Source organism: Lipotes vexillifer, unplaced genomic scaffold (genome assembly GCF_000442215.2).
Source record: "Lipotes vexillifer unplaced genomic scaffold, Lipotes_vexillifer_v1.1 scaffold443, whole genome shotgun sequence".
Classification (NCBI taxonomy): domain Eukaryota; kingdom Metazoa; phylum Chordata; class Mammalia; order Artiodactyla; family Lipotidae; genus Lipotes; species Lipotes vexillifer.
Window position 1 is genome coordinate 2,249,878 of NW_006779163.1, and position 24,765 is coordinate 2,274,642.

The 24,765-nt window shown below is 45.0% G+C and overlaps 1 protein-coding gene across 1 annotated transcript in view; it reads right to left on the bottom strand.

Annotated features, from left to right (window-relative positions):
• Positions 1 to 24,765, bottom strand: part of HSD17B2 (hydroxysteroid 17-beta dehydrogenase 2) — a 66,294-nt gene that overhangs the window by 2,992 nt on the left and 38,537 nt on the right. The window contains exons 2-4 of the mRNA XM_007452533.1: positions 22,967 to 23,179; positions 17,414 to 17,599; positions 2,534 to 2,671 (exon numbers count right to left, since the gene is read on the bottom strand). Of these exons, the coding sequence (XP_007452595.1) occupies positions 2,534 to 2,671; positions 17,414 to 17,599; positions 22,967 to 23,179 (537 nt within the window). The remainder of the gene's footprint in view (positions 1 to 2,533; positions 2,672 to 17,413; positions 17,600 to 22,966; positions 23,180 to 24,765) is intronic.

The following is a 24,765-nucleotide window of genomic DNA, read 5'->3' on the forward strand; positions in this document are numbered from 1 at the left end:
GAGCCTCTCGCTGTTGTGGCCTCTCCCGTTGCGGAGCACAGGCTCCGGACGCGCAGGCTCAGCGGCCATGGCTCACGGGCCCAGCCGCTCCGCGGCATGTGGGATCCTCCCGGACTGGGGCACGAACCCGCGTCCCCTGCATCAGCAGGCGGACTCTCAACCACTGCGCCACCAGGGAAGCCCCATCTGCCACTTTTGACACACACTTGCCCATCCCCTGCCACTTTGGGGCTACACACAATAAAACTGGTAAGATGACGTGGATCCAAATCCCATCTCTGCCTCATATCAGCCCTGTGGCTTGAGAAATTCCTTAACTTCTCTGAGCCTTGGTTTTCTACCCATAAGATGGGAGTATTATGATGCCTACCTCATAGGTGAGGATTAAGTGAGATTGTACACATAAAGTCTTAAAATCTGTGAAGCGTGCAATATGCTTGAGCTAGTTTTTATTGCAGGGTACCCCCAAAATCTGATATGTTTCCCTGAATGTCTTCAGGAGCTCTTTGTGCACCTAAAGATTCCTTTCCTCATCCCCCACTTCAAATGTCATTCTCCAAACTTAAGTCCTCAGCCCTCCACCGTCTGGCCTCTTGACTTTAGAGAGACCATCAAATATCAGCTTTAAACTGAGGACATCCTGATGTAAAAGAAAGAACCAGGCTCTGCACCTAGGGATCTGGTTTCAAATTCCCCACCATCGTGGTGTCACAGATGTCCATGCTGAGCTATGTATTACCCATCCTACTTCAGTGTCCTCAACTGGTGGATGATGTCGATTAAACCTACTCCTCGGGGCTGTGATGCAGATTAAGATATATATGGAAAGGATGGGAGTAAAATTGGAATGATAATTAAGGAAACGATTTGGAATTATCCAATAAAGTTGAAGATAATTAAAATCTATGATCCAGTCATCCCATTCCTGGGTATATGTCATAGGAAAAATCACACACACATACACCACAGTAGGTGTGCCAGAATGTCCAAAGCTGAATTGTTCACAGTTGTCCAAAAGTGACCCAAATGTCCCATCGATAGTAGAAAAATTGTGGCATATTCACAGGATACCAGCAATGAAAATGAATGAACTACAGCTATACACAATATAAATGAATTGTGAAAACATGTTTGGTGAAAGAAGCCAGATGCAAAAAAATACATACACATTGATTCCATTTAAAAGTTCAAAAACCAGTAAAGCCAAACTATTGTTTGGGGATGCATGTATGCATGGAACATTGTCAAGAACAGCAAATAAACGAATGTTACAAAAAGTATGACAGGTCACCTGGTGCGGGTAGGAGAGGGCTAAAACTGGAGAGGACCATGTGAGGGCTTCTGAGAGCTGGCAATGTTTTATTTTTTGATCTGGATGTTAAGTACATGAATTTTTATAATATTGATAATTTATTAAACTATGTGTGTATATGATATATTTCTCAATTAAAAAAGTAAGATCAACAATATCAGGAAGTAATGTACGGAAAATGGCTAGTGCCTGATAAGAACAGCTGCCCAAAATGCTAGCTATGACAATTTCAGTGAGTCCTTGAAACTGAAACTTAACTGCAGGGCTGCTCTCCGGTCCAAAGGGAATCTTGCATCTGTGTGTTGGAAGTTTTCGTTGGCTGTGTCACCAAACTCTCAATCCTCCCGCCACGTTCAAATTCAAATTCATCATTCTCCCCTTCCACTAGCTGTCAGGCAGCTTTTTATGCTCTGTCTCTCAGGCTGCCATATTTGGCATCATCTTTGACCCACCCTCCCTCTCCATCAACTCCTCTCAACTCTCCCACCTGCCCAGGGAGTCCCCAAGTTGGAAATCCCTCTCAAGACTTCACCTTCCCTCCATTCCTACTGCCCTGGTCCCGCCTCTTAACCTGAGCGGCCCAGGTGTCTTTCCCTCGATTTCCTTCCCAGATGAGCCCTTTCACCGAGTCTTCATGCTCCTCCTGGAAAACTCTGGGAGATCCTGGCTGCTAAATGCTTCAAGACAAAGTTCTTCATTTCTTTTAGATTTTTATCTGGTGCATTTGGGTTAATATTCAGACCTCTAGGGTTTGGTCTTTAATGCGTTAGGCATCCCTCCCAGTGTGTGGTCTTTTATTAGATATGCTCTTTTACATCTTCATTTAGATCACCGATTACATGGTTGATGACACAGAGCTAAGGACTGAGCCATGGGAGTCGTCTACATCTGCTCAGAGTCCAGAAATTCGGGGAGCGGAGAGGAGAGGTTGGCCATCTCCTCCCGGGGTAGAAGGATGTGGGTCATGTCCTTCCGAGGGGAGGAGGTTGTGTATGAAAAATGCATAACATTAAAACTTAATTCCTTGGTGAAAGGAGGCAGGGGAGCAACCGTACATTGCAAAACCCGGCACCTGCCCCTCTATGCTTAGAAGAAGCCCACCCCTCCCAACCCCTCTTTGGTCCACCACTGAGGGGTTTGGCTTGAACTCTGTCAAAACAAAGGACCTTCAGCATCCCTTCCAGAATGAATATTGCAAGGCTCTTGGCCTCAGACACCTACTTGTTCGGAAGCCTCCAGGCTGGATGACAGAGACTTTAACTCCCCATTTGGATAGCTCTTGTCTCATGACTGCTGAGAACATGGTCAGAGCTGCCTTGGATGAGCTATAGGCTGCCATCTTCTCCATTGGAACCCCCCCTATGGGAACAATGGGAGAAAAAAAAATCAGGTCTGATGTTTTCATTTGTTCATCCACTAAGTACTTACATGGCACCTACGTCATGCCAGGAACTGGTATCAGTGGTGACTAAGGCAGAGAATGGAAGACAAAGGCCCTCTGTATGCAGGTGAACGCATATTCTTGGTCGCATCATTGTCTGGCTCCCTTTGCTTTTGCTTTCCATGCCTGCTTCATCACAGCTGGTCCAATGGCAAACCAAGCATAAGGCTCAATCTCTCCCAGCTTCTAAGCTAAATGTGGTTTAGGTGCGATAAAGAGCATCTGCCCCAGCCTCTGACCTTCCAGTTTGGCCAACCCTCATTCTGAGCTTCTGGGTGGACATATCTTTGGGGAAGTGGGGGCAGAGTGGGCATTGTTCTCTCCATTACAGAACTAGTAGCTGAACAAATTGGGTTTAATACTTGTTGCAACAAGGAGTAACACATGCCATAGGGAACCGTGGGGCATCTCTGTAAGAGGGTATGAGCAGTCAGAATGGACGTCATCAAAAAGTCTGTAAGTGATAAATGCTGGAGAGAGTGTGGCAAAAAGGGAACCCTATTACACTGTTGTTGGGATTGTAAATTGGTGCAGCCGCTATAGAAAACAGTATGGAGATTACTTTAAAAACTAAAAAGAGAACTACCATACGATCCAGGTATCCCACTCCTGCATATGTATCCAGAAAAGATGAAAACTCTACTTTGAAAAGATACATCATACACCCCAATGTTCATAGTAGCACTATTTACAATAGCCAAGACGTGGAAACAACCCAGGTGCCCATCAACAGACAGTTGGCTTAAGAAGCTGTGGTATATACATATACCATATATATGAAGTGGAATAGTACTCAGCCATAAAAAGTAATGAAATATTGCCATTTGCAGCAGTATGGATGGACCTGAGACTATTAGTGAAGTAAGTCAGACAAAGACAAAATTATATGATATCACTTTTATGTGGGATCTAAAAGAATACTACAAATGAATCGATATACAAAACCGAAACAGACTCACAGACGTAGAAAACAAACATATGGTTATCAAAGGGGAAAGAGGGGGAGGGATAAATTAGAAGTATGGGATTAACGGTTACAAGCTACTATATATAAACTAGATAAGCAACAGGGTTTATTGTATAGCACAGAGAACTATATTCAATATCTTGTAATAACCTACAGTGAAAAATAATCTGAAATATATATATGAATTACTTTGCTGTATACCTGAAACTAACACAATATTGTAAATCAACTAAACTTTAAAAAAAAAACAACAACTCAGTAGACAAATTAGATGGTAGTTCAAACACAGTTGAGAATTTGTTACCTAAAAGCTAGATCTGAGGAAATCACTAGGGATACAGAGAAAGTGGAAAACAGGAAAGGGAGGTATGGTAGGCAGAATAATGGTCCCTCAAAGATGTCCAGAGATGTCTCTGGAACCTATGAATATGTTAGATTATATGGAAAAGGGGGAACTGAGGTTGCTAATCAACCTTGAGATCATGAGCTTAGCCTGGATTATCCAGGTGGGCCCAATGTAATCACAAGGGTCCTTATAAGTGAAAGAGGAGAGAAGGGCATTGGAATGAGAGAGATGGCCCGATGTTGCTGCTTTAAAGACAGAGAAATGGGACCATGAGCCAAGAATGCAGGCAGCCACTAGAACCTAGAAAAGACAAGGAAATGGATTTGCTCGTAGAGCCTCCAGAAGGAATTCAGCCCTGCCAAAACATTGGTTTTAGCCCAGTGAGACTCATTTCAGACTTCTGGCCTGTAGAACTGTAAAATAAAAAATTGGGGGTTTAAAAAAAAGAGGGTGTGAGAAAGGACTTATTCTAGGAGGGCTGGCTAGGGCTGGGGGCAGGTGCTCTTTATTCCACTTGAATCACATTTCTTTTAGAAGCTGAGAGAGATTGAGCCTTAAACTGAGTCTCTCATTGGACCAGCTGTGAGGGACGAGCTATGGAAGGCAGAAGCAAAGGAAGCCAGAAAAGTGGTGTGACCTTACTTGGAATAAGGTTCTCTGCAGATGTAATTAAGGTACAAATCTCAAGATGAGACCATCTTGGATTAGGATGGGTCCTAAATCCAATGATGGCTGTCCTTGTAAGAGACAGAGAAAGAGAAGACACAGAGAAACAAGGGAGCAGACCATGTCAAGATGGAGACAGAGATTTGAGTGATGCTGCCACAAACCTAGGAATGCCTAGGACTACAGAAGCTGGGACAGGCAAGGAGGCATTCTCCCTTACAGCCTTCAGAGGGCGGTGGCCCTGCCAGCACTTTGATTTCAGAACTTCTGGCCACCAGAACTGTGACAGTATAGATTCCTGTTGTTTTAAGCCACTAATTTGTTACGGCGGCCCTAGGAAATGAATACGGGTGTGTTCCTGGTGTCCTTTCACTGGAAGACACGAGATTATGAAGGCGTTCAGAGCACCCAGCAGACCTCATGGGGAACCCAGGATGACTGAGCCCATGACATTAAGGGTCCCAGGTTTGGCAAAGATTTCCCTGGTCAAAGAAGCATCCACTAGCTGAACTGATGAATAAACTGTGATACAGCCGTACAATGGAATACAACTCAGCCATTAGAAGGAATGAACTTGATACACACAACAGCATGGATGAGTCTCAAAATAATTATGGTGAAAGAAAGAACCGGACAAAAAAACAGTATGTATTGAATGATTCCATTTATTTATAATTCTAGAAAATGCAAACAAATCTATAGTGATAGAATGGATCAGTGGTTACCTGCTGGGGGCCCAGGGTATGGGTTAGAATGGGGGACAAGGAAGTCTGGGGAATGAAGGTCATGTTCACTATCTTGACTGTGGTGATGGATTCCTAGGTACATATCTATGGACTTTGAGGGCATTATGCTAAGTAAAGTAAGTCAGACAGAGAAAGACAAATACCATGGGATCTCCCTTATATGTGCAATCTTAAAAAAAAAAAAAAAAAAACTACAAAAAACGCTAACTCCTGGATACAGAGAACAGATTGGTGATTACCAGAGGTGAGGGGTGGGGTGCTGGGGGAATGCATGAAGGAGGTCAAGAGGTACAAACTTCCAGTTATAACATAAATACATTCTGGGGATGTAATGTGCAACATACTGACTATAGTTAACAATACTGTGTTGTATATTTGAAAGCTGTTAACAGTAAAATTTTTTTTATAAATTTATTTATTTATATTTTTTATTTTTGACTGTGTTGGGTCTTCATTGCTGCGCGCGGGCTTTGTCTAGTTGCGGCGAGCAGAGTCTGCTCTTTATTGTGGTGCGCAGGCTTCTCATTGCGGTGGCTTCTCTGGCTGAGGAGCACGGGCTCTAGGTGCACGGGCTTCAGTAGCTGTGGCTCGCGGGCTCTAGCTCCAGGCTCAGTAGTTGTGGCGCACAGGCTTAGTTGTTCCGTGGCATGTGGGATCTTCCCGGACCAGGGCTCGAACCCCGTGTCCCCTGCATTGGCAGGCGGATTCTTAACCACTGTGCCACCAGGGAAGTCCAAGATAGTAAATCTTAAAAGCACTTATCCCAAGAAAAAAAATTGTAACTCTGAGATGATGGATGTTAACTAACCTTATTGTGGTAATCATTTCGCAACGTATACATATAGCAAATCATGCGGTACACCTGAAACTAATACAATGTTATATGCCAATTATAGCCCAATAAAACTGGGGGAAGGGAATATAGGCATTGAAGTAGAGATACCTAGAATAGCTAATGTCAATTATCATCATTATTCTTACATGATTATTAAAGCTTTGGTCTGGGACTTCCCTGGCAGTCCGATGCAGTGGGCGTGGGTTTCATCCCTGGTGGGGGAACTAAGGTCTCACATGCCGCGTGCGGTGTGGCCAAAATGAAAAAAAAAAAAAAAAAAAAAAAAAAAACTTTGGTTCAGCTTTGGTCTGGCTCACATAACTTCCTTTTGTGAAAAACTCATCCTTACCTCCCTGTCTTTGTAGGAAGGCTGTCAGTCAACGGTTCTGTCCTCATTCAGAGAGGCAGCCTGACCGATCATAATACCCCATCCCCCTGGACCTGGAGATTGGTTTGGGGCTGGGCACGTGACCTCAGCTAAGCCAGAGTCCTGATCTAGATCGTGGAAGGGAGATGCTTTTATGGTTTATTCTTGGCTACTTAAGTGTGATAATGGTGCAACACCGGCACTCCCAGGGGCCGTTTCTGCCCCCACACAGGAGAAGGGAAGCAAAGGCAGGCAGAGGAGGGAGAAGGGAGTTCAGAAAGCTGGAGGTAGGGGTTGAGGACGGAAACGGGGAGTGGAGGTGGGGGAGAGTTACGATGACTCGAAACTTGGTTCCAAGCAGTTGGTGAGCTAATCAACTCCTTGTCCCTTCTTTAAGTCAGTCTGAGGTTTGGCCCTGTCACTTAAAAGGAAGAGTCCTGAGGCTTAACTGGTGAAATTTCAGTATAGTATCTGCCATCGAACATTCAGCTCTGGTTCTCATCTTGTCACGTATGACCAGCTGATTCTTATTTAAGTGATTTTTAGCTTCACCAAATCTTGAGAGTTCAAAATCCAATTCCTTCCTTTGACTGGGGAGGAGGGCCAAAGAAGTTAAAGCAACTTGTTCAAAGTTTCAACCCAGTCTGTGCGGTTAGACGATTCTCATTTCTCCACGGTTTTTAGAGGTGAGGTGAGCTTGGCCAGAGGGAAGGAAGGTTAGCAGAGGGCAGCAGGTAAAGAGCCAGCTTCTGGAGCCAATGCTGCCTGTGTTCAAATCCCAGCTCTGCCATTGATTAGTAAAAGCAGTTAAAGTTAGGAAAACCAGTTTATGTTTATGTGCCTGTCTTTTAATCTGTAAATTAAGAATAAGGATAATACATGTATCACAGGGTTGTTGTGAAAGTTAAGTGAATTAATATATTAGAACAGTGTTTGGCACAAAATAAGCTCCCTATTAGACCTTCCTATTATTTGCCAAGGCACTGGGATTTTTAAAAGCTCCCCCAGGTGATTCCAACAGGCAGATAGGGTTGTTAAACACTTCTAGAGACCATCTATGATTTTTTTCCATTTATTTCTGTCCTCTGGACATGTAAATATTAATACAGATGGGCTCTGGAAAAACTGAGATCTCTGTTTTGGTTGTGGAAGTTGTGATCTCAGAAGTTGGGTAGTAACCTGGCCGTGCTGTTTGATCCTTGATCCAAGTCTCACAGATGTGGGGCATAAGGTATATTGTGTTTCAAGAGAGTGAAATTAAAAGAGACTTTCTAGTGCTGTGCTGGAAGAAAGTTTTTCTGCTTATATGTTTGGTTTTGCTTGTTTGTTTTTGAGCTACATATGCCTTGGTCAAAATACATTTCCTTTAAATTATGTTGAGCAAAAGCTGGTTTCAAAAGGTTGCATACTGTACGATTCCATTTATATAATATTCTTGAAAGAAAATTACAGAGATGGAGAACAGATTCGTGGTTGCCAGGAGTTGGGGATGGGGTGAGTGTGTGGATGTGGCCATAAGAGGGGTATCTCAGGATCGTTATGGTGCTGGAACCATTCTGTATTTGTTGGTGTTCATAGTTACAGGAAGCTATACATAGGATAAAACTGCACAGACCTATAAACACACACACACATAAATGGGTGCAGGTATAACTGGTGAAATCTGAATAAGTTCTGTGCATGGTACCAATGGCTTTGACATCGTACTGTAGTTATGTAAAATGTTATCATTAGGGGAGTCTGGATGAAGGGCGAACAGGACTTCCCTGTACATTTCCTTTCAGATTCCTGTGAGTCTAATTATTTCCAAATAAAAAGTTTTAAAATGCATACTCCCTTTCAGACACGCTTAGGTGGCTTCCCTGGTGGTGCAGTGGTTAAGAATCCACCTGCCAATGCAGGGGACATGGGTTCGAGCCCTGGTCCAGGAAGATCCCACATGCCGTGGAGCAACTAAGCCCGTGAGCCACAACTACTGAGCCCATGAGCCACAACTACTGAGCCCACGCACCTAGAGCCCATGCTCCGCAACAAGCCACCGCAATGAGAAGCCTACGCACTGCCACGAAGAGTCGCCCCCACTCGCCGCAACTAGAGAAAGCCTGCGCGCAGCACCAACACAGCCAAAATTTTTTTTAAAAAGAAAAATTAAAATTAAAAGACACGCTTAGGTCAGGAGAACTGCCTAGCTCCCATGTAGGTCTTCGGCCATACCAAGATCATAAGGTCTCCTAACATTTTGGTAAATAAAACTAAAAAATTAAGTTTATTGAAGCTTGGCATGGGAGGCCCAAAACTCAAGGCCTGGCTAATCTGAAATGTTAAAACATGAGAGAAGCACCCTAAGCAAGCTAGAGCTTTTGAAACATTTTCTGCCAAGGCTGCAACCAAATTTAAAGTGACAATACACTTCTTTCTCAGTCCATTCCACACTCACCCTCATCACTGATGGACGTGGCTAATGCAAAGGCAAAACTTTGCCCTTAGAGCAGTACTCGCTTAGGAGGTACCAAAACTGAATGCTGGGGTTCCCTCCAACAGATTCTAAGTAGCCAGTGCTGGTAAATGGCTCAGAATATGGGGTGACCTTGTTATTCAGCGACTTAATGGAACACCCAGTCAACAATGGGACGTGTTTTAACCAACCACGTACAGACCTATGGACTCTTTCCATCCTTCATAACTGCAAATCATCTAGCCCTACTTAGTGTAGCTACCATGAAGGCAGCATCGCCCCCTCTTCTAGATCATACCAGTCCCCCCCACCCAGTTTTTCTGCCTCGGGGAACTACTTAGTGAATCTGTTCCCTGGCAAGAATAAACTCAGCATTCATGTTTCTGATCACTCTGGTGGTCCTCGTCTTTCTGGTGGTCCTTGTTTTGACCTTATGGCAACTGTTGGCCGTGGCTAACACGGAGGGAAACTTGAAGTTACAATCCTGGAGCTTTTACAGAATTGTGAGGCCCTTTCCCCACAGCCCCCTCAGGAGGCTCGGTCCTGGACTTTGCCTGACTCCTTTGGTGTGGCATAAGCAACAAATTAGTAACATTTCCCAAGGTTCTAGCATTCAAATGTTCTTGACGTCCTCTGAGGTAACACAGGGCCTCAAAACACTCCTCCTAGCCATAAGGATCAGCACCTACCAGGAGATCCTCTTGTTCCTGACCTAAAGCTAACATATGACCATATAGGAATTACGGAAAAGAAAGGGCTTTCCAAGCGAGTGCTCTATTAACAGGGCAGAAATATTGCAGCTTTTCAGCCTGAGGCTGTATAGGTAAGGTGTGATTTTTTGATTTATAATAAATATGTATTTGGTCATGGTTGCTGTTTCTGGCACAGGGCTTCTAAAACCCTGGGAATTTCCTAAGTGATGAGAGTGGCAAAGGTTAATGAGGACTTTTGTTATGTTAATGGAAACGACACCCTCTCCTAAGGATGGGCCTGAGGGCTGGTTGCAAGTGGATCCAATCTTGTGATTAGAGGGGTGGAACTTTCAGTCTCTCCCAGGGGAGGGGAGAAAGATTGAGCTCAATCACCAATGACTAATGACTTAGTTAATCACATGGTATAAGGAAGCCTCCATAAAAACCCCAAAGGAGGGGGTTGGGAGAGCTTCCAGGTTAGTGAGCAGGGAGATTCGGGGAGAGCAGCGAGTTCAGAGAGCGTGGAAGCATCACACCTTTTCCCTGTGCCTTGCCCTGTGTATCTCTTCATCTGGCTGTTGATTTGTACCCTTTATATCCTTTGTAATAAACCAGTGAGTAATCCAGTGAGTAAGCAGGTTTCCTGAGCTCTGTGAGCTGCTCTAGCAAATTAATTGAACCCAAGGAGGGGGTAGTTGGTACCTCTGATCTATAGCGAATCGGTCAGAAGCACAGGTGATAACCTGAGCTTGCCACTGGCACCCAAAGTGGGGATGGGGGGCAGTCTTGTAGGACTGAGCCCTAACCTGTGGGATCTGATGCTGTCTCCAGGTAGAGAGGTAGAGAGCTTCAGAACTGAGTTGAATTGTAGGACACCCTGCTGGTATCTGAGCATTGCTTGTTGGTGTTGGGGAAACTCCTCTCTCCAATAGGGAACCAGGTGCAGGACACTTTTATAGGGGTACCAGGGTCCCATGCCCACAGCAGCTTTCTCACTTTCTAATACCTTCGCAAGCCAGAACACCCATGACCTTGTCTCAGGAGAAAGTAATGAGGGCTCCCAGCTGGTTTCTGCCTCCTCCAAGGTCAACTGGACTCAATTCAAGTAACAAAGTCCAGGGAATTCCCTGGCGGTCCAGTGGTTAGGACTCTGAGCTTTCCCTGCCAAGGCCCGGGTTCAATCCCGGGTCGGGGAACTAAGATCCCACAAGCCATACAGCACGGCCAAAAAAAAAAAGGAAAAAAAAGTAACCACCACCTGCTAGTCAGGTGGTTAAGATTCTGCGCTTCCACTTCAGGGGGCGTGGGTTTGATCCCTGGTTGGGGAAGTTCCACATGCCGCGTGGTGCAGCCAAAAAATAAAACAAAAACTTTAGGCATGGTTAGCAGAAATTGGACACTAATAGCATCTGGTTGTTCCCTTGTAATTTGACAATCTCTGGGGATTCGACAACTGTTTGGTATCAAAATCAATGTCTGGGACCTTGCTGGGAATCTGTTAGAAGTGCAAGCCCTCAGGTCTCATTCCAGACTCCCTGAATCAGAAATTCTGGGGGTGGGGCAGAATTTTTTTCTTTTTGTGGTAAAGTACATAAAACATAAAATTCACCATTTAACCCTTTTAAGGTGTACAATTCAGTGGCTTTTAGTACATTTACAATGTTGTACAACCAATAGCACTATCTAGTTCTGTATTTTCAGTGCCCCAAAAGGAACCCCCATACCCCAGCCCCTGACAGCCGCTAATATGCTTTCTGTCTCTATGGGTTTGCCTGTTTTGGACATTTCACATAAATAGGATTGTCCCAAGATATGGCCTTTTGTGTCTGGCTTCTGTCACTTAGCACAATCTTTTCAAGATTGATCCTTCAGACTATCAGTGTCTCATTCCTTTTTATGGGTTAATAATATTCCATTGTATGGATAGACCACATTTTGTTTATAATTCATCAGTTGATGGACATTTGGGTTGTTTCCATCTCTGGCTATTATAAATAATGCTATGAATACCTATGTACAAGTGTTTGTTGGAGCACCTGTTTTCTGTTCTCTTGAGCATACACTTAGGGGTAGAATTGCTGAGTTGTAACTCTGTGTTTAATTTATTGAGGAACTGTCAAGTGTTTTCCACAGAGGTTGCACCATTTTACGTTCCCACCAGCAACTCAGGAGAGTTCCAGTTTCTCCAGACCCTTGCCATCAAGTGCTGTTTTCTGGTTTTTTGATTATAGCCATCCTAGTGGGTGTGAAATATTATCTCATTGAAGTTTTGATTTCCTGCAGTCGTTATTAAGTAGCCTCCTGGTGTATCAAATGCATCTGAAGTTTGAAAAAATTGTCCAGGCACCAGTAGCAGTCACTTAGGAACTAGTTATAGAAATACAGAGTCTTGGGCCCCCCTCAGACCAACTCAGTCAAATTCTGCATTTTAACAAGACCCCCAGCTGATCACTTAATGTGCTTAATGTTTGAAGCACTGGTGTAGGAGGCAGCCCTAATCATTCCTAATCATTGCTTAAACGTACTAGCATTAGGGTCTGTGTTTTTTTTGCCCTCCCCCCCACCCTACCCCCGTTTCCCTGGTGTCTTCTTGCTTGGTAATCTGGAAAAGTGAGAGGAACACAGAATTTGGAGTTAAATAGACCCAGTTACCAGCACTGATTTCATTGCTTACCAGCTGGATGATCCTGGGCTAGAGTGTGCTTGATCTAAAAAGGAATCAGTATCTGCATCCTGCACATGTTAGAACTGAATGACTTGAGCGGTGTAAGTGTCTAATTCAACTCAGCATGAAGACGTTCACTCCATCTTGCTCTCCCCTCTCCCCCTTACCCTATGCTAAGCCCTGGCTAGCGTGAGAGTTTTAAGGAAACAAATCTCAGCTTTGGCTTCCTGTCACGTCACTGAGCAGCTGAGACTGGCTGAATGATTTGCCAGATGATTCCCTTAAGGCAGCCAACTCAGCAAGAAAAATAATCCAGGAATGATCCCATTGTCAACTCCTCCGGACTAAGTAAGACCAGGCTCAAGTTTGGAACTGTGGAATCTGCCGGATGCCTAAAATCTGTAGACTTGTAAGACTCTCTGAGGCCACTTACTTTGGTGTCAAGTAATTTTCATGCATTTTAAATAGCTCGATGTGATGGGCAACCATTACTATCTCTCAGTAGAGTGGTCCCTGTTACTAGGATACTTTCTATGTACCAGTAACTGTGCTAAACACTCAGAATCCACAATGCATTTAGATCTACAGTTGAGACCAGAAGTTCTCAGCTGGGGCTGATTTTGCATCCCACCCCCACCCCAGTGGACACGTGGTAATACCTGAAGGTCAGCACTGGGTGCTACTTGCATCTAATGGGTCAAGAACACAGATGTTGCTGAACATCCTACAATGCATCGGACAGCCCCCCACAGAAAGAATTAGCCTCCCCCAGATATCGATAATGTTCAGGTTGAGAAATGCTGCCTTAGACTCAGGAGCCCTGTCACCCTATCACGACAGAAGATGAAATGGACACAGACAAGTGGGGCTACTTGCCCCAAATCACCCAGCTAGTAATACAGGAGCATGATTCAAAGCACAACGGGCTCAAAATCCTTGAGGCCTTAGTCGTTTTATAAGGTTTGCTTTCAGCTGTTCTCATTCAATCACAGCTTATGACATAACATGGGTATTTACTCTGCAATTTCTTAAGAGGAAAACTGGCCAGAAAAGACTTTTAGACCTCTCAAACATAAAGATTTTTCAAGTGCCCTTCGTACAATCAATCAGAGTCATCTCCCACTTCCTACAATCCTTGGTTAAATATTTATCAAACTTCCTTGCCAGGATTTAGGTTAAAGGGCTATTCTATTTCTGTGGGAGGGATGATAAACATGATTACAGGGGGGTGGAAAATCCTCCCAGAGAAGATGTGGTCAAATGTGAAAGTAGTGACCTGTTGGGCTTATTTGCCCAGGAGCTAGTGTGTGAGAGCAGCAGGATGGAACAGTCACAGGTGGCAATGCCAGCAGTTGGCAGGATAAAAAGCCACAGGTGCACACAGAGCCAGCCTCTTCATGGCAGGTGGCCTTTGGGTCTCTAACTCTACCAACATGCCAGGTGCAAGGCTGATGCTTAAAACCGTGTCATTTCATCTCATCTCACCATGGCCCTAAGAAGAAACGATCATTATTATCCCCACTGGAAAATGCAGAAGCTGCAACTCAGAAGTTCAGGACTTTGTCCTAGGTCACTCCATTGTCAGTGGTAAAGACAGGATCAAAACCTAGGCAGTTTATACCCCCTGAATTTTCCAGCTTCTGGAAGTTACCTGCATTCTTTGGCTCATGGCTCCTTCCTCCATCTTCCAACCTCTCTTTGAGTCTGACCTTCCTGCCTCCCTCTTATAAGGATTCTTGTAACCGCATCAGACCCACCTAGATAATCTAGGATCATCTCTGCCTTTCAGATCGTTAACTCAATCATACCTGCAAATTCCCCTTTGCCAAGTAAGGTCACATATTCCAGGTTCCAGGTTTTAGGTCATGCATGTATCTGAGAAACCACTATTCTACCAGACCAGTTGCCTACTCACAGTATCCTGAGACACTTGTTTTGGGGTTATTTACTACGCAGCAGTGGATAACTTGAACAGAGTCATCAGTTCCATCTCAGCTCCTCCTGGCTGATGCAAACTTCCATGATAAATGTACACCATTGAAATTCTTGTCATGCAGAGGGTGGCCGAGGTGCCAGACTCAAGACAACCTGTGGGTCAGGGCAACCATGAACTCCTTTTGGAGAACACTTACTGGCTGGCTCCCTCTCTCTCCATACCTCCATCTTCAAAATTAGAAAAAGACCAGGGTGAACTCCCAAATAAGTACGATTTCCAAAATTACTATTACATTAGCTTTGCCAAGAGACACATCATCAAGTTGGCATCACATTGGATGTTAATTTTGTGGATTGGTGGTTGGTTATATAGTGTCTTTTACACATGTCATGACTTTTCTGATTCTTGTGTTACAGTATAGCTTCTTATCCCCTTGCTCAAAAATCTTTTCCATTGTTTTGCAAAACGCTCATCAGCAAAATGCTAGGGATTCTGCTGAACTCCTCTGCCCCTCATCAATGAGGGAAACTATAAGCAGCATTTAAGATCTTTGGCTCCTGTCCTCTTACAAACACCTGCCCTGTCAAGTACATATGCTTCCTTTCTGTTCTGCTTTCATGCTCTTGTTTTAACAACTTTATAAAATTCCCTGGGTGGTTTCTGAGTCCTGCAAATGAACCTATTTCTAGAGTTTCCTTGAAACATAAGGATTCAAAGCTGGATGTGATGAAGGAAGACTCCATACATCTTGGTGACTGACTGGGTGGGAGAAAAGGAGAGAAAGGCACAGGGAGAAACAAATCCAAGAAGGCTCAAAGCTCTGAAACCTAAAAGACTAGGAGATGAACAGAAAGAAGTCAAGAGAGGAAGCTCTGAATGGCTGATAGAAAGTTTAGCTTCAGACATGTTGACTTGGTGCCAATGGTAAGATACTGGAATGGAACTAGTAAGGCTGGGCATAAAAGATTTTGCATGTCCAGTGGTGAGAATAGGAGTGAGATGTGTGATTTAACACTCAAACATTTTCCTCCAGTGGAAATATGTGAAAGTCCATTCAAAGTCTTGGCTTAGAAAAAGTTTTAGAGGTCAAGTTGAAGGTGTATGAATGGGCATCCTCTGTAGCGTAAATTCGTCACTTGCCCATTCATTCATCTGCACACTTGCATTTTTTCATTTATTAATTGAGCTTCTACTTGATGCCAGACACTGGGCCTATAGCAGGTAGTGTGCATATCAGTGATACATAAGTAAAATCTTATGAATGAATCTTATGCTCAAAGTTGAGAACCAAGAGAGGAAGAGAAAAAACTTCCATGTCAATGTGTCAAGGAGAAGGCAATGATAAGTCATTTCAGTAAATATTTGTTGAATGAGTGAGGCAAAGGAGCATGTGACACTTTTCCAGATGTACCAGATTGTACCAGGGAGCTGAGAAAAGTGAGGTTTCCACAGAGGTCAAAAATGTAAAGGCTAGGGCTTCCCTGGTGGTGCAGTGGTTGAGAGTCCGCCTGCCGATGCAGGGGACGCGGGTTCGTGCCCCAGTCTGGGAAGATCCCACATGTCGCGGAGCGGCTGGGCCCGTGAGCCATGGCCGCTGAGCCTGCGCGTCCGGAGCCTGTGCTCCGCAACGGGAGAGGCCACAACAGTGAGAAGCCCGCATACCGCAAAGAAAAAAAAAAAAAAATGTAAAGGCTAAGTCCAGAAGAAAGTTAAGGGTGAAATATTGCAAATGTATTTTCTCAGGATTTGTTTGCTTTAGCAAGGTAGCAAAAAAATTGGAAATATTTTGGGGTTCTCATAAAATTTGAAATACAGTACTCATTGCTCTTAACCATCTTAGACGTCTCTCTCTCCATCCTTTCTCCTCCTCCCTCCCTCTTTGCCTTCCCTTCCCTTTCCTTCCTTCCTCCTTCCCTCCCTCCCTCTGTCCCTCCCTCCCTTCCTTCCTTCTTTGCTTCCTTCCTTCCTCAGGCCAACCAGCAACACTAGTGACACACTCACATAGCTAGTAAGTTAGAAGAAGTCGCTAAGTTAGAACCAGGGAAGAAAATATGAGGGACAACAATGATTGTCTAGAAAATACACAAAAATGTCTCCCTTAAAGAAAAACAAAGAAACCAAAACCAACCAACCAAATAGTTGGATCCTTTATTTAAAAAAATATATATATCACTCAGAACCAACTGATCCAACAGTGAAGAGTGGTATTCCTCAATGTGAAGGCAGGATCCTGGAGTCCAGAGCCCACCCTCTTGGCTTCCCTCTCACCCGTGCAGTGGCCCAAAAGACAACCCCATGGACACCACTCAAAGCTGAGTAAGGCTTTGAGGAACCCCAGTTTGGAAATATCTGTTCTAGAAGAAAGAATGAGACATCACATGCATGTGCATTTTTTATAGAAGGGAGATCGTTAAACCCTTGACTTGTTGACTATCTGTTCTTTGAAATGGAGAGAGATGAGTTATCAAATGTCACACCCTGCCCCAACTGCCTTGAGATTGCAGAACGATGGGAATTGTCTTATGGAAAATCCTAGCAGGCAGCCAGCTGAGACACAGGGCTCTAACAGTGCCAACACAGTGAAGACATTTGCTATTCATCTCACAGGGAAAAACAGAGTGTGCAGAATTCAGGGAGGGTTGAAAACAGGTTCCCTGTCACGATGACGTGAAGTGTATGCAGGGTTTCCTTTCCAAATCTAGGAAGCTTGTGCATTAGTGGTCACACTGTGAAGATGTGTGAGAACCCTAAATCCCCAGTGATGAATAGATGAGTTAGAAGGTAGGTAAGAGTCAGTACATGCAAGGATTTGAAAGGAAAGAAAGGTTTTATTGTACTCAGATCAACAGTAAACACACGATTTGACTATTCTTCACCCAGCCCTGCATGAGAGTGCCCTGCTTTCTCGTTCAGCCCACAGGGAGCACTGAGGGTCACATCTTGCATGACTGGCACCCACGACCTTGTGGGGAAAGGTCAGCTCACCTGCCATGCTGCTGATGTTCACCAGCCTCCCCTTGGATTTCCTAAGAAGAGGCAAAAATGCCTTTGTGACTTCCACGGCCCCGAAGAAGTTCACGGCCATGCATCGTTTGTATTCGGTCATGGGAATGAGCTCCCCGTCAGTTGGGAGGCCAAGGATCCCAGCATTGTTGACCACAGCCCACAGTCCTGAGGACAGAAGGGAACAACTCTGAGGTCAGGCAAGATGGGAGAGTGGGAAGATTTTTAACCGTTCAAGCTCTGAAGTCAAAAGGGCCCCTTTGAGATTTAGGATCTAGGCAGATCACTTCAACTCTCAAACCTTAGTCGCCTTGATTACTTGTGAAATATTAAGCAATGGTTTTTTGCAGGAATATTCTTTTGCCTCAAAGCCCTTTCCTACATCCGGGCAGCTAGATATTTGTTACACCTGTGGAGGCATGACACAGCAAGGAGGAGATTTAATCAAAGTCTACCTCATGTTTCTCCCTCAGAGGAGTGTGTGGAGACAGAATGATGTCTTTCGGTCATGCAGATATAAGACGATATATCTTATAGGCAGTGCAATGATATAAGATCCTGTCTTCCCTTTTCCTTGGACTAGCAAAGATTCCTTAGTCCGGGAAAACTAGAGCAGAATTGCCAAGAGCTAAAAAGATTGCAGAGTCCCTGAGCTCTAGGCCCTTCCCCAGCCAGCCCGGTCCCCTTGACTGACCAGGATCACCAAGAGGGCTTGTTCACACACAGGTCGCCAGGCCCCACCTCCAGAGAATCTGATTGGGGGTGTCTGGGGTAGGGCCTGAGAATCTGCATCGCTAACAAGTAGGTGATGCTGATGCTGCAGGCCTGGACCACACTTGGAGAACCGCTGTCCACAACTAGTGATTTTTCATCTTTGACTTCATCTTTGACTGGGGAGCTTTTAAAAACCCCAATGCCCAGGCCACAACCGAGCCAATTAGATCAGAAATTGTGGGGTGGTGAAGAAAGGGGACCTTGGCATTAGTAGGTTTTAAAAGTCCCTACCTAGGTGATTCCAATGTACAGCCAAGCTTTGGAATCGTTGCCCTAAACGGTAGCAGACAGGTAATACAAAAACTGCAGATGTTTTGGGGGAGGGGCATCTGGAGCAGAAGTGAGTGACCTGGGTCCTCTTTATTTTCTAATTTCTGGGCTTTTCAAAAAAATTAATTTATATATTTTTGGCTGTGTTGGGTCTTCGTTGCTGTGCACGGGCTTTCTCTAGTTGCGGCAAGTGGGGGCTACTCTGCGTTGCGGTGCACGGGCTTCTCGTTGCGGTGGCTTCTCTTGTGCAGCACGGGCTCTAGGTGCACAGGCTTCAGTAGTTGTGGCGCACGGGCTTAGTTGCTCCGCAGCATGTGGGATCTTCCCAGACTGGGGCTTGAACCCGCGTCCCCTGCATTGGCAGGCGGATTCTTAACCACTGCGCCACCAGGGAAGTCCCTGGGTCCTCTTTACAGAGGAGCAACATCTGGGGTATGTTCAGCTAGATAGACCTGAAGCAGATTTCTCTGAGTTCCCTGAGCCTCGGCATGGTTTAGACCAGCTGTTTCTCAAGGTGTGGTCCAGAACCAGCAGCATCAGCATCAGTTGGGAACTTGTTAGAAATGCAAATTCTGGAGCCCCACCTCAGACCAGCTGGATCAGAAACTGATGACCAGAAATTGTTGTTGAAGCTCAGCACTGTGATATAACGTGCCCTCGAGGTAATCCTGCTGCACACCCAAGTGTGAGAACCAGTGGGCTACGCAGAGGAGCAGAATGAGCCTCAGTGCTAGCAAAAGCACAGAAATGGCAGGAGGCACCAACCCTAACAGTGCCTTTCTGATGGCTTCCAAGAGGTACGTAGCAGCCAACCTGCGTGAGGACTGGACAGAGCACTGGACATCTCAGCAGAGTCCAGCATGAGGCACTCACCATCGAAGATGAAATGCCCCATCCCCAGGGATTTAAGATGCTACCCTGGGGAAATGGGATAAAGCTCAAAAATGACTGAAACAGTTTTCGCCACGTGGCAGAAAGACGGCTCAAAATAGAAATTGCGCTGACTTATAGAAAATAAAATTACATTTCTTGCACACCTGAGTTGGTGGTCTGACATTTACATGCAATAATGATTGGGAGCATTACGTGAGATGATGCCTGGCACGTAGTAAGAGCTCAACAGCTATTATAAGGATGGTGACGGGAGGAGAGGATGCCTCCACTCCCACCTCCAAATGATGGTTTTAATTCACTCAGCCTGATGCACACCTTTGACCAGTCCACATGCAGGTGGCAGCTCGAGAATGCCCTAAGACAGGGGCCGGCAAACATTTTCTATAAAAGGGTGGATAGTAAATATTTTAGCACTGCACGTCCTACTCACTCAACTCTGCCATTACAGACAATCTGTAAATGAATGGGAGTGGCTGTGTTCCGATAAAACATTATGGACATTGACATTCGTATTCCACATAATTTTCATGCGTCAAAAAAATCTTCTGATTTCTTTTAACCATTTAAAAATGTAAAAACCATCCTGAGCTCACAGGCTACACAAAAACAGGTGGCAGATCTATAGAATATTCTTTAAATGACAAAGTTAAAGAGATAGAGAACAGGTTAAGGATGAGAATAGGGCTCTAAAAAGGTAGCATGAGAAAGCCTGGTGGTGATGGAACAATTCTGTATCTTGAGTGATATACATCTCATTTCTCAGATGTATATTGAGCACTTAACTATATGCCAGGGGCCGTGCTTAATGTTGAGTGAATGGAAAATAGGAGTTCTTACTGACTGCTTGCCTCATGTCAGGGACTCTTGTAAGTGCTCCGTACATAATAACTACTCCTTCAACTACCAAATGAAGCAGATAATATTACTCTCTTTTTGCTGGGAAGGTCAGCTGTAAAGAGGATGTAAGCAGGAGGTGCTTGAGGCCTCCACGGAAAACCCCCAAGTGAAGGCGAAACAGGAGAAAGCAGAGCTAAGAAACAGAGACTGGGTGCTGATGACGTTGCTTAAGTGCCTGGATCCAGACATGCCTGAAATCAATGGGCCTTTTTAGTTATATAAGCAAAATACATTCCCTTTATGCTCTAGCAATTTTGAATTGGGTTGTGTCACTTGCGTCTGAAAGGATCCTGTTGGAGACATGGTTCTGGTTCTCAAGGAACCTTGTGGTGAGGAATGAGAGATGGACAGATTTGTATAATTGGTAATACCAGTGTGTGCAACGGATATCAGGTGAAGGTCCAGAACAGGAAGCGAATGATTTTACCTGGATTACCAGGAGGGTCATGCAAGAGATGTTTGAGCTAGGTCTCCTATGAGAGTAGAGTCTGCAGCTGGACAAAAGCAAAAGTCTAGAGGAATGGAGTGAGGCAATAGGGAAATTTGGGTAAGAGGAAGCTGGACGTGCAAAGATGTAAACTAGTACATTCTATTCTGGAAACCATTCCAGAATTTACTGAGTGGACCAGCAGGTATTGCAGATTAAGGGTTTGGCAAGGGCCATTTTCCTGAAGGGCCTTCGAATCCTTGTTAAGGTATTTGGTGGTGGATGGAGAACCACAGAACCATTCAATGAGGCAAAGCATAGGCCTTGCTCATGGGAGGAATGCAAGACATGGAGGCTCTGATTATCAAAAGGTTTCCAGGATGGGCTTCCCTGGTGGCGCAGTGGTTGGGAGTCCGCCTGCCGATGCGGGGGACGTGGGTTCGTGCCCCGGTCCGGGGGAGTCCCGCTTGCCGCAGAGCGGCTGGGCCCGTGGGCCGTGGCCGCTGGGCCTGCGCGTCCGGAGCCTGTGCTCTGCAACGGAAGAGGCCACAAGAGTGAGAGGCCCGCGTACCTCAAAAAAAAAAAAAAAAAAAAAAAAAGTTTTCAGGAAATGGATGACACTATAAGATGTGCACATTGTAAAGATCACTCTCCATTTGGAAAGCAATGGGGAAGGAAAGCCTGGTTGCAAGGAGGCCATTGTGGGAGCTCAGGCGGGAGACCAGGGCCCCAGTTAAGCCACAGCTGCCTGGGGATGATAGGAAGGGGCGGGATGATAAAGATCTAGGACGTATAATTGACAGGACTCCGGACCAATAGGATGCAGAAATTGAGGGTAAGCGGCAGGTCTAAGTGATCTCCCCCACACCCCCACCCCGTTTGCTGACTTGAATGACAGATTAGGTGGCAGTGCTGGCATTTGAACCAGTGTCTGAGTCGTTGGATGCAGGAGGGTAAACTGATTTGCAGGCCGGCAGCAGAGAAAAAGGTAATGAGGTCAGTTTTTGACAAATTGAGGTGGGATGTCTGCTAACCAATTTTATACGCGTATAGGTCCTGACGTTTAGAAGAGAGCTGGGTTAGTAACACACATTCAGAAGTTATCGTATTGAATTGCAGTGTTTCTCAACTCTGGCAGAATATTAGCATCACCTGGGGAGCTTTCAAATGTATTGATACCTGAGACCCCCAAATGGGACCTTCTTTACAGTGGACATTCTCAGCAAAAGGAGAACAACAGTACTGGCCTCATTGTGCAAGTATTAGCTGAGTTCTTGTCTGTAGATACTGATTTAATCTGTTGGCGGAAGGTCCCAGGTTGGGTGGGTATCACGGGTGTGTGACCTGTGTTTCAGAAAGGTCTCATGTTTGGTTTAATTTTCTGTTGGCACCACCTAAACATCTTAAACATTTTGTAAACATGACATACTGAACCTTGAGTTGACCTTGTAAACAAGGGGGGGCACATAATTTGCATTTTGCCCTGGGCCCCCCCCCCCAAGTTACATAGCCCATCCTGGGCCCAAGCACGGGTATTTTAAAACACTTCCCAGGTGAGAATTCCTGGTATAGGGAGAGAAGAGTATAGCCCGGGAAACATGGAGTGGGAAGTTTGGGGATGGAACCCTCAGTAACATTCACATTTAGGGGAATGGGGGGAGGGGTGGAGGAAGAGGTTCATACAGGAGAAGCAGAAAGAATGATCAGAGAACTAGGAGGGCAACAGGGGGCTGGAGACCCCAAAGCCCAAGCAGGGGAGGATAATCAACACACTGAAACACAGCAGAGAAATTAAGAGCTCGGTGTTTAGGTTAATGCTGATTCGCTTGGCCAGACCACTTAGGGAGGCATGGTGAGAAGTGAAAACAGGGTGGCAGGGTTCCAAGGAGCTTGGATGTAAAGGAAGAGGAAGAGAAAGGCAGTGGCTAAGGGAAGGTAGTGATTATGAAGCTATTTTCTTAAGTCTAATACAAGTTAATATCGGTGAGAGGAAAGAAATGAGGAGGGGCAGTAATTAATGGGAGAGTGACCAAGCAGATGGTGGAGGGAATGGGATGGAGAATTCTGTAAGTTCTGAGGACGGACCACACCTGACTCCTTCCTAATGTCTTCATGTCTGCAGAAGGTGCCAGCGTGTGGCATGTGCTCAGTGCAGGGGTCTCCAGGTGCCAGAACAGACTAGAGGACAATGGTAATTAGAGGCTGGAACCAGTGTTGGGCGTTTGCAAGGAGGGTGGAGGGCACTCAAGGGCGTGGGTGGCTGAAGGCAGTACCTCTGTTCTGCAGCTTTTCCTTTACTTTGCTGTGGGCATCTTTTATCTGTTGTGGGTCGGTAATGTCCAGCTGGAGCACGGAGAGACGCTTGGAGCAGGTTCTTCGTAATTCCTCTGATCCAGATCCCTTTTCATCCAGAACTCCAGCAAATACTGTGAAGCCCAACTCGTCCAGATACTTGGACAAAGCATGGCCAATCCCAGAATCGCCACCTGCAAGGGGTCAAGGCAATACAAAGTGGGCTCAAACCACAATGGCAGGAAAAATCATTGAAGAAAAAAATCACTGCATGCTATTTATGATGGTCCATGTTCTCTGGAGAGAGTAGGTCTTGAGGAAGTTTGATTTTTTTTTTTTTTTTTTTTTTTTTTTTTGCTAAGTGAGAAAATGGGCAGAGAAACCACAAGAGACAAATTTCTCTGTATGAAAAAGAAAGGGAGGTGAGGTAGAATTTGAGGTGGGGGCATAAGTGGGAGGAGAAATGCTGATGCGGGGGAGGGGTCCAGGAGTGGCTGGTGGCCAAAGAACGTAGGAGGGAAAACTAAGACATCTAATGGAAGCTTTTTTATTAATCTCCGCATGTAGTATTTTATGTAATTAACTCCATCACTGCATAAAATCTTCGGTAAAACATTCATTACAAACTAGTACTGTGGAGTTGGTTTCTTTATTTTAAAGATGTAGCAAAGTGTCGTGTCCTGCTTCATAGTGGACCCAGGACAATAGCAGAGGCTGCCCACAGGGGCCAGCTCCTTCTGGATTATGAAAGATGAAGGCTCATAGCCACCTGCCCTTCTCATCTCTTCAGAACTTTTTCCCTAGCCATGACCTTCTCCCAAACCACTGAATAGACATCAATCCTAGGAAGACACCTGCAACAGAAACCAGATAGAAATCCCTAAGTGCACTGCTTTGCGAAACCAGAGGATAAGATCATATGTAAAATACATGTCAAGCCTACCAGAATTTGAGATGGGAGTTTACCCAACCCACTCTGGAGGATATTACGGACCCTAGAGAAATTGTTTCACACCCACAAGGACAAATGTAGATACCTGAAATTCCGAAGATGAAGACAACATGGACATAAAATCACCCTTTGAGCCATACCAGAATAAACGTGTAACAATATGTTTCTACAGCTCTAAAGACGAGAGATCATCTTCACATCAGCTGTGTCAGGCAGTCTTTCCTGTAAACCTTCAGGGAATCTGTCTTGTCAGCAGTTGGGGGCTACAGTCAGGCATCCCCCTAAGAATCAGAAAATTCAGGAAATCAGCATGCTGACAGTCAACTCAAGGTTCAGTGTGTCAGTGATCAGAAAAGATGTCTGACTTCGAAGCTAACAAGACCTGCCTGGAATCTGACCAGAAGTGTTACTGTCTCCAAAGAGAAGATAATCACCATCAAAAGGCAAAAGGACAGAGAGACAGGCATTCACAGATATTGCTGATAAATGTGAAGCGGTGATATCTACGACCATTTTAGATACTGAGACCCAAAAAGTCTCAGTATCTCTCCTAGAGGAAAAACTCACATATATTCAGAGACAAAGGATGTTCTTTACAGGACTGTATATAATAGCAAAAGAAGGAATTAACCTTAACATCCATGAATTGGAGTATGGTTGCATAAATTATGGTACCCACAATGGAATATGACACAGTGATTTTAAAAGATAGGTAGAACTCGGGCTTCCCTGGTGGCGCAGTGCTTGAGAGTCCGCCTGCCGATGCAGGAGACACGGGTTCGTGCCCCGTTTCGGGAAGATCCCACATGCCGCGGAGCGGCTGGGCCC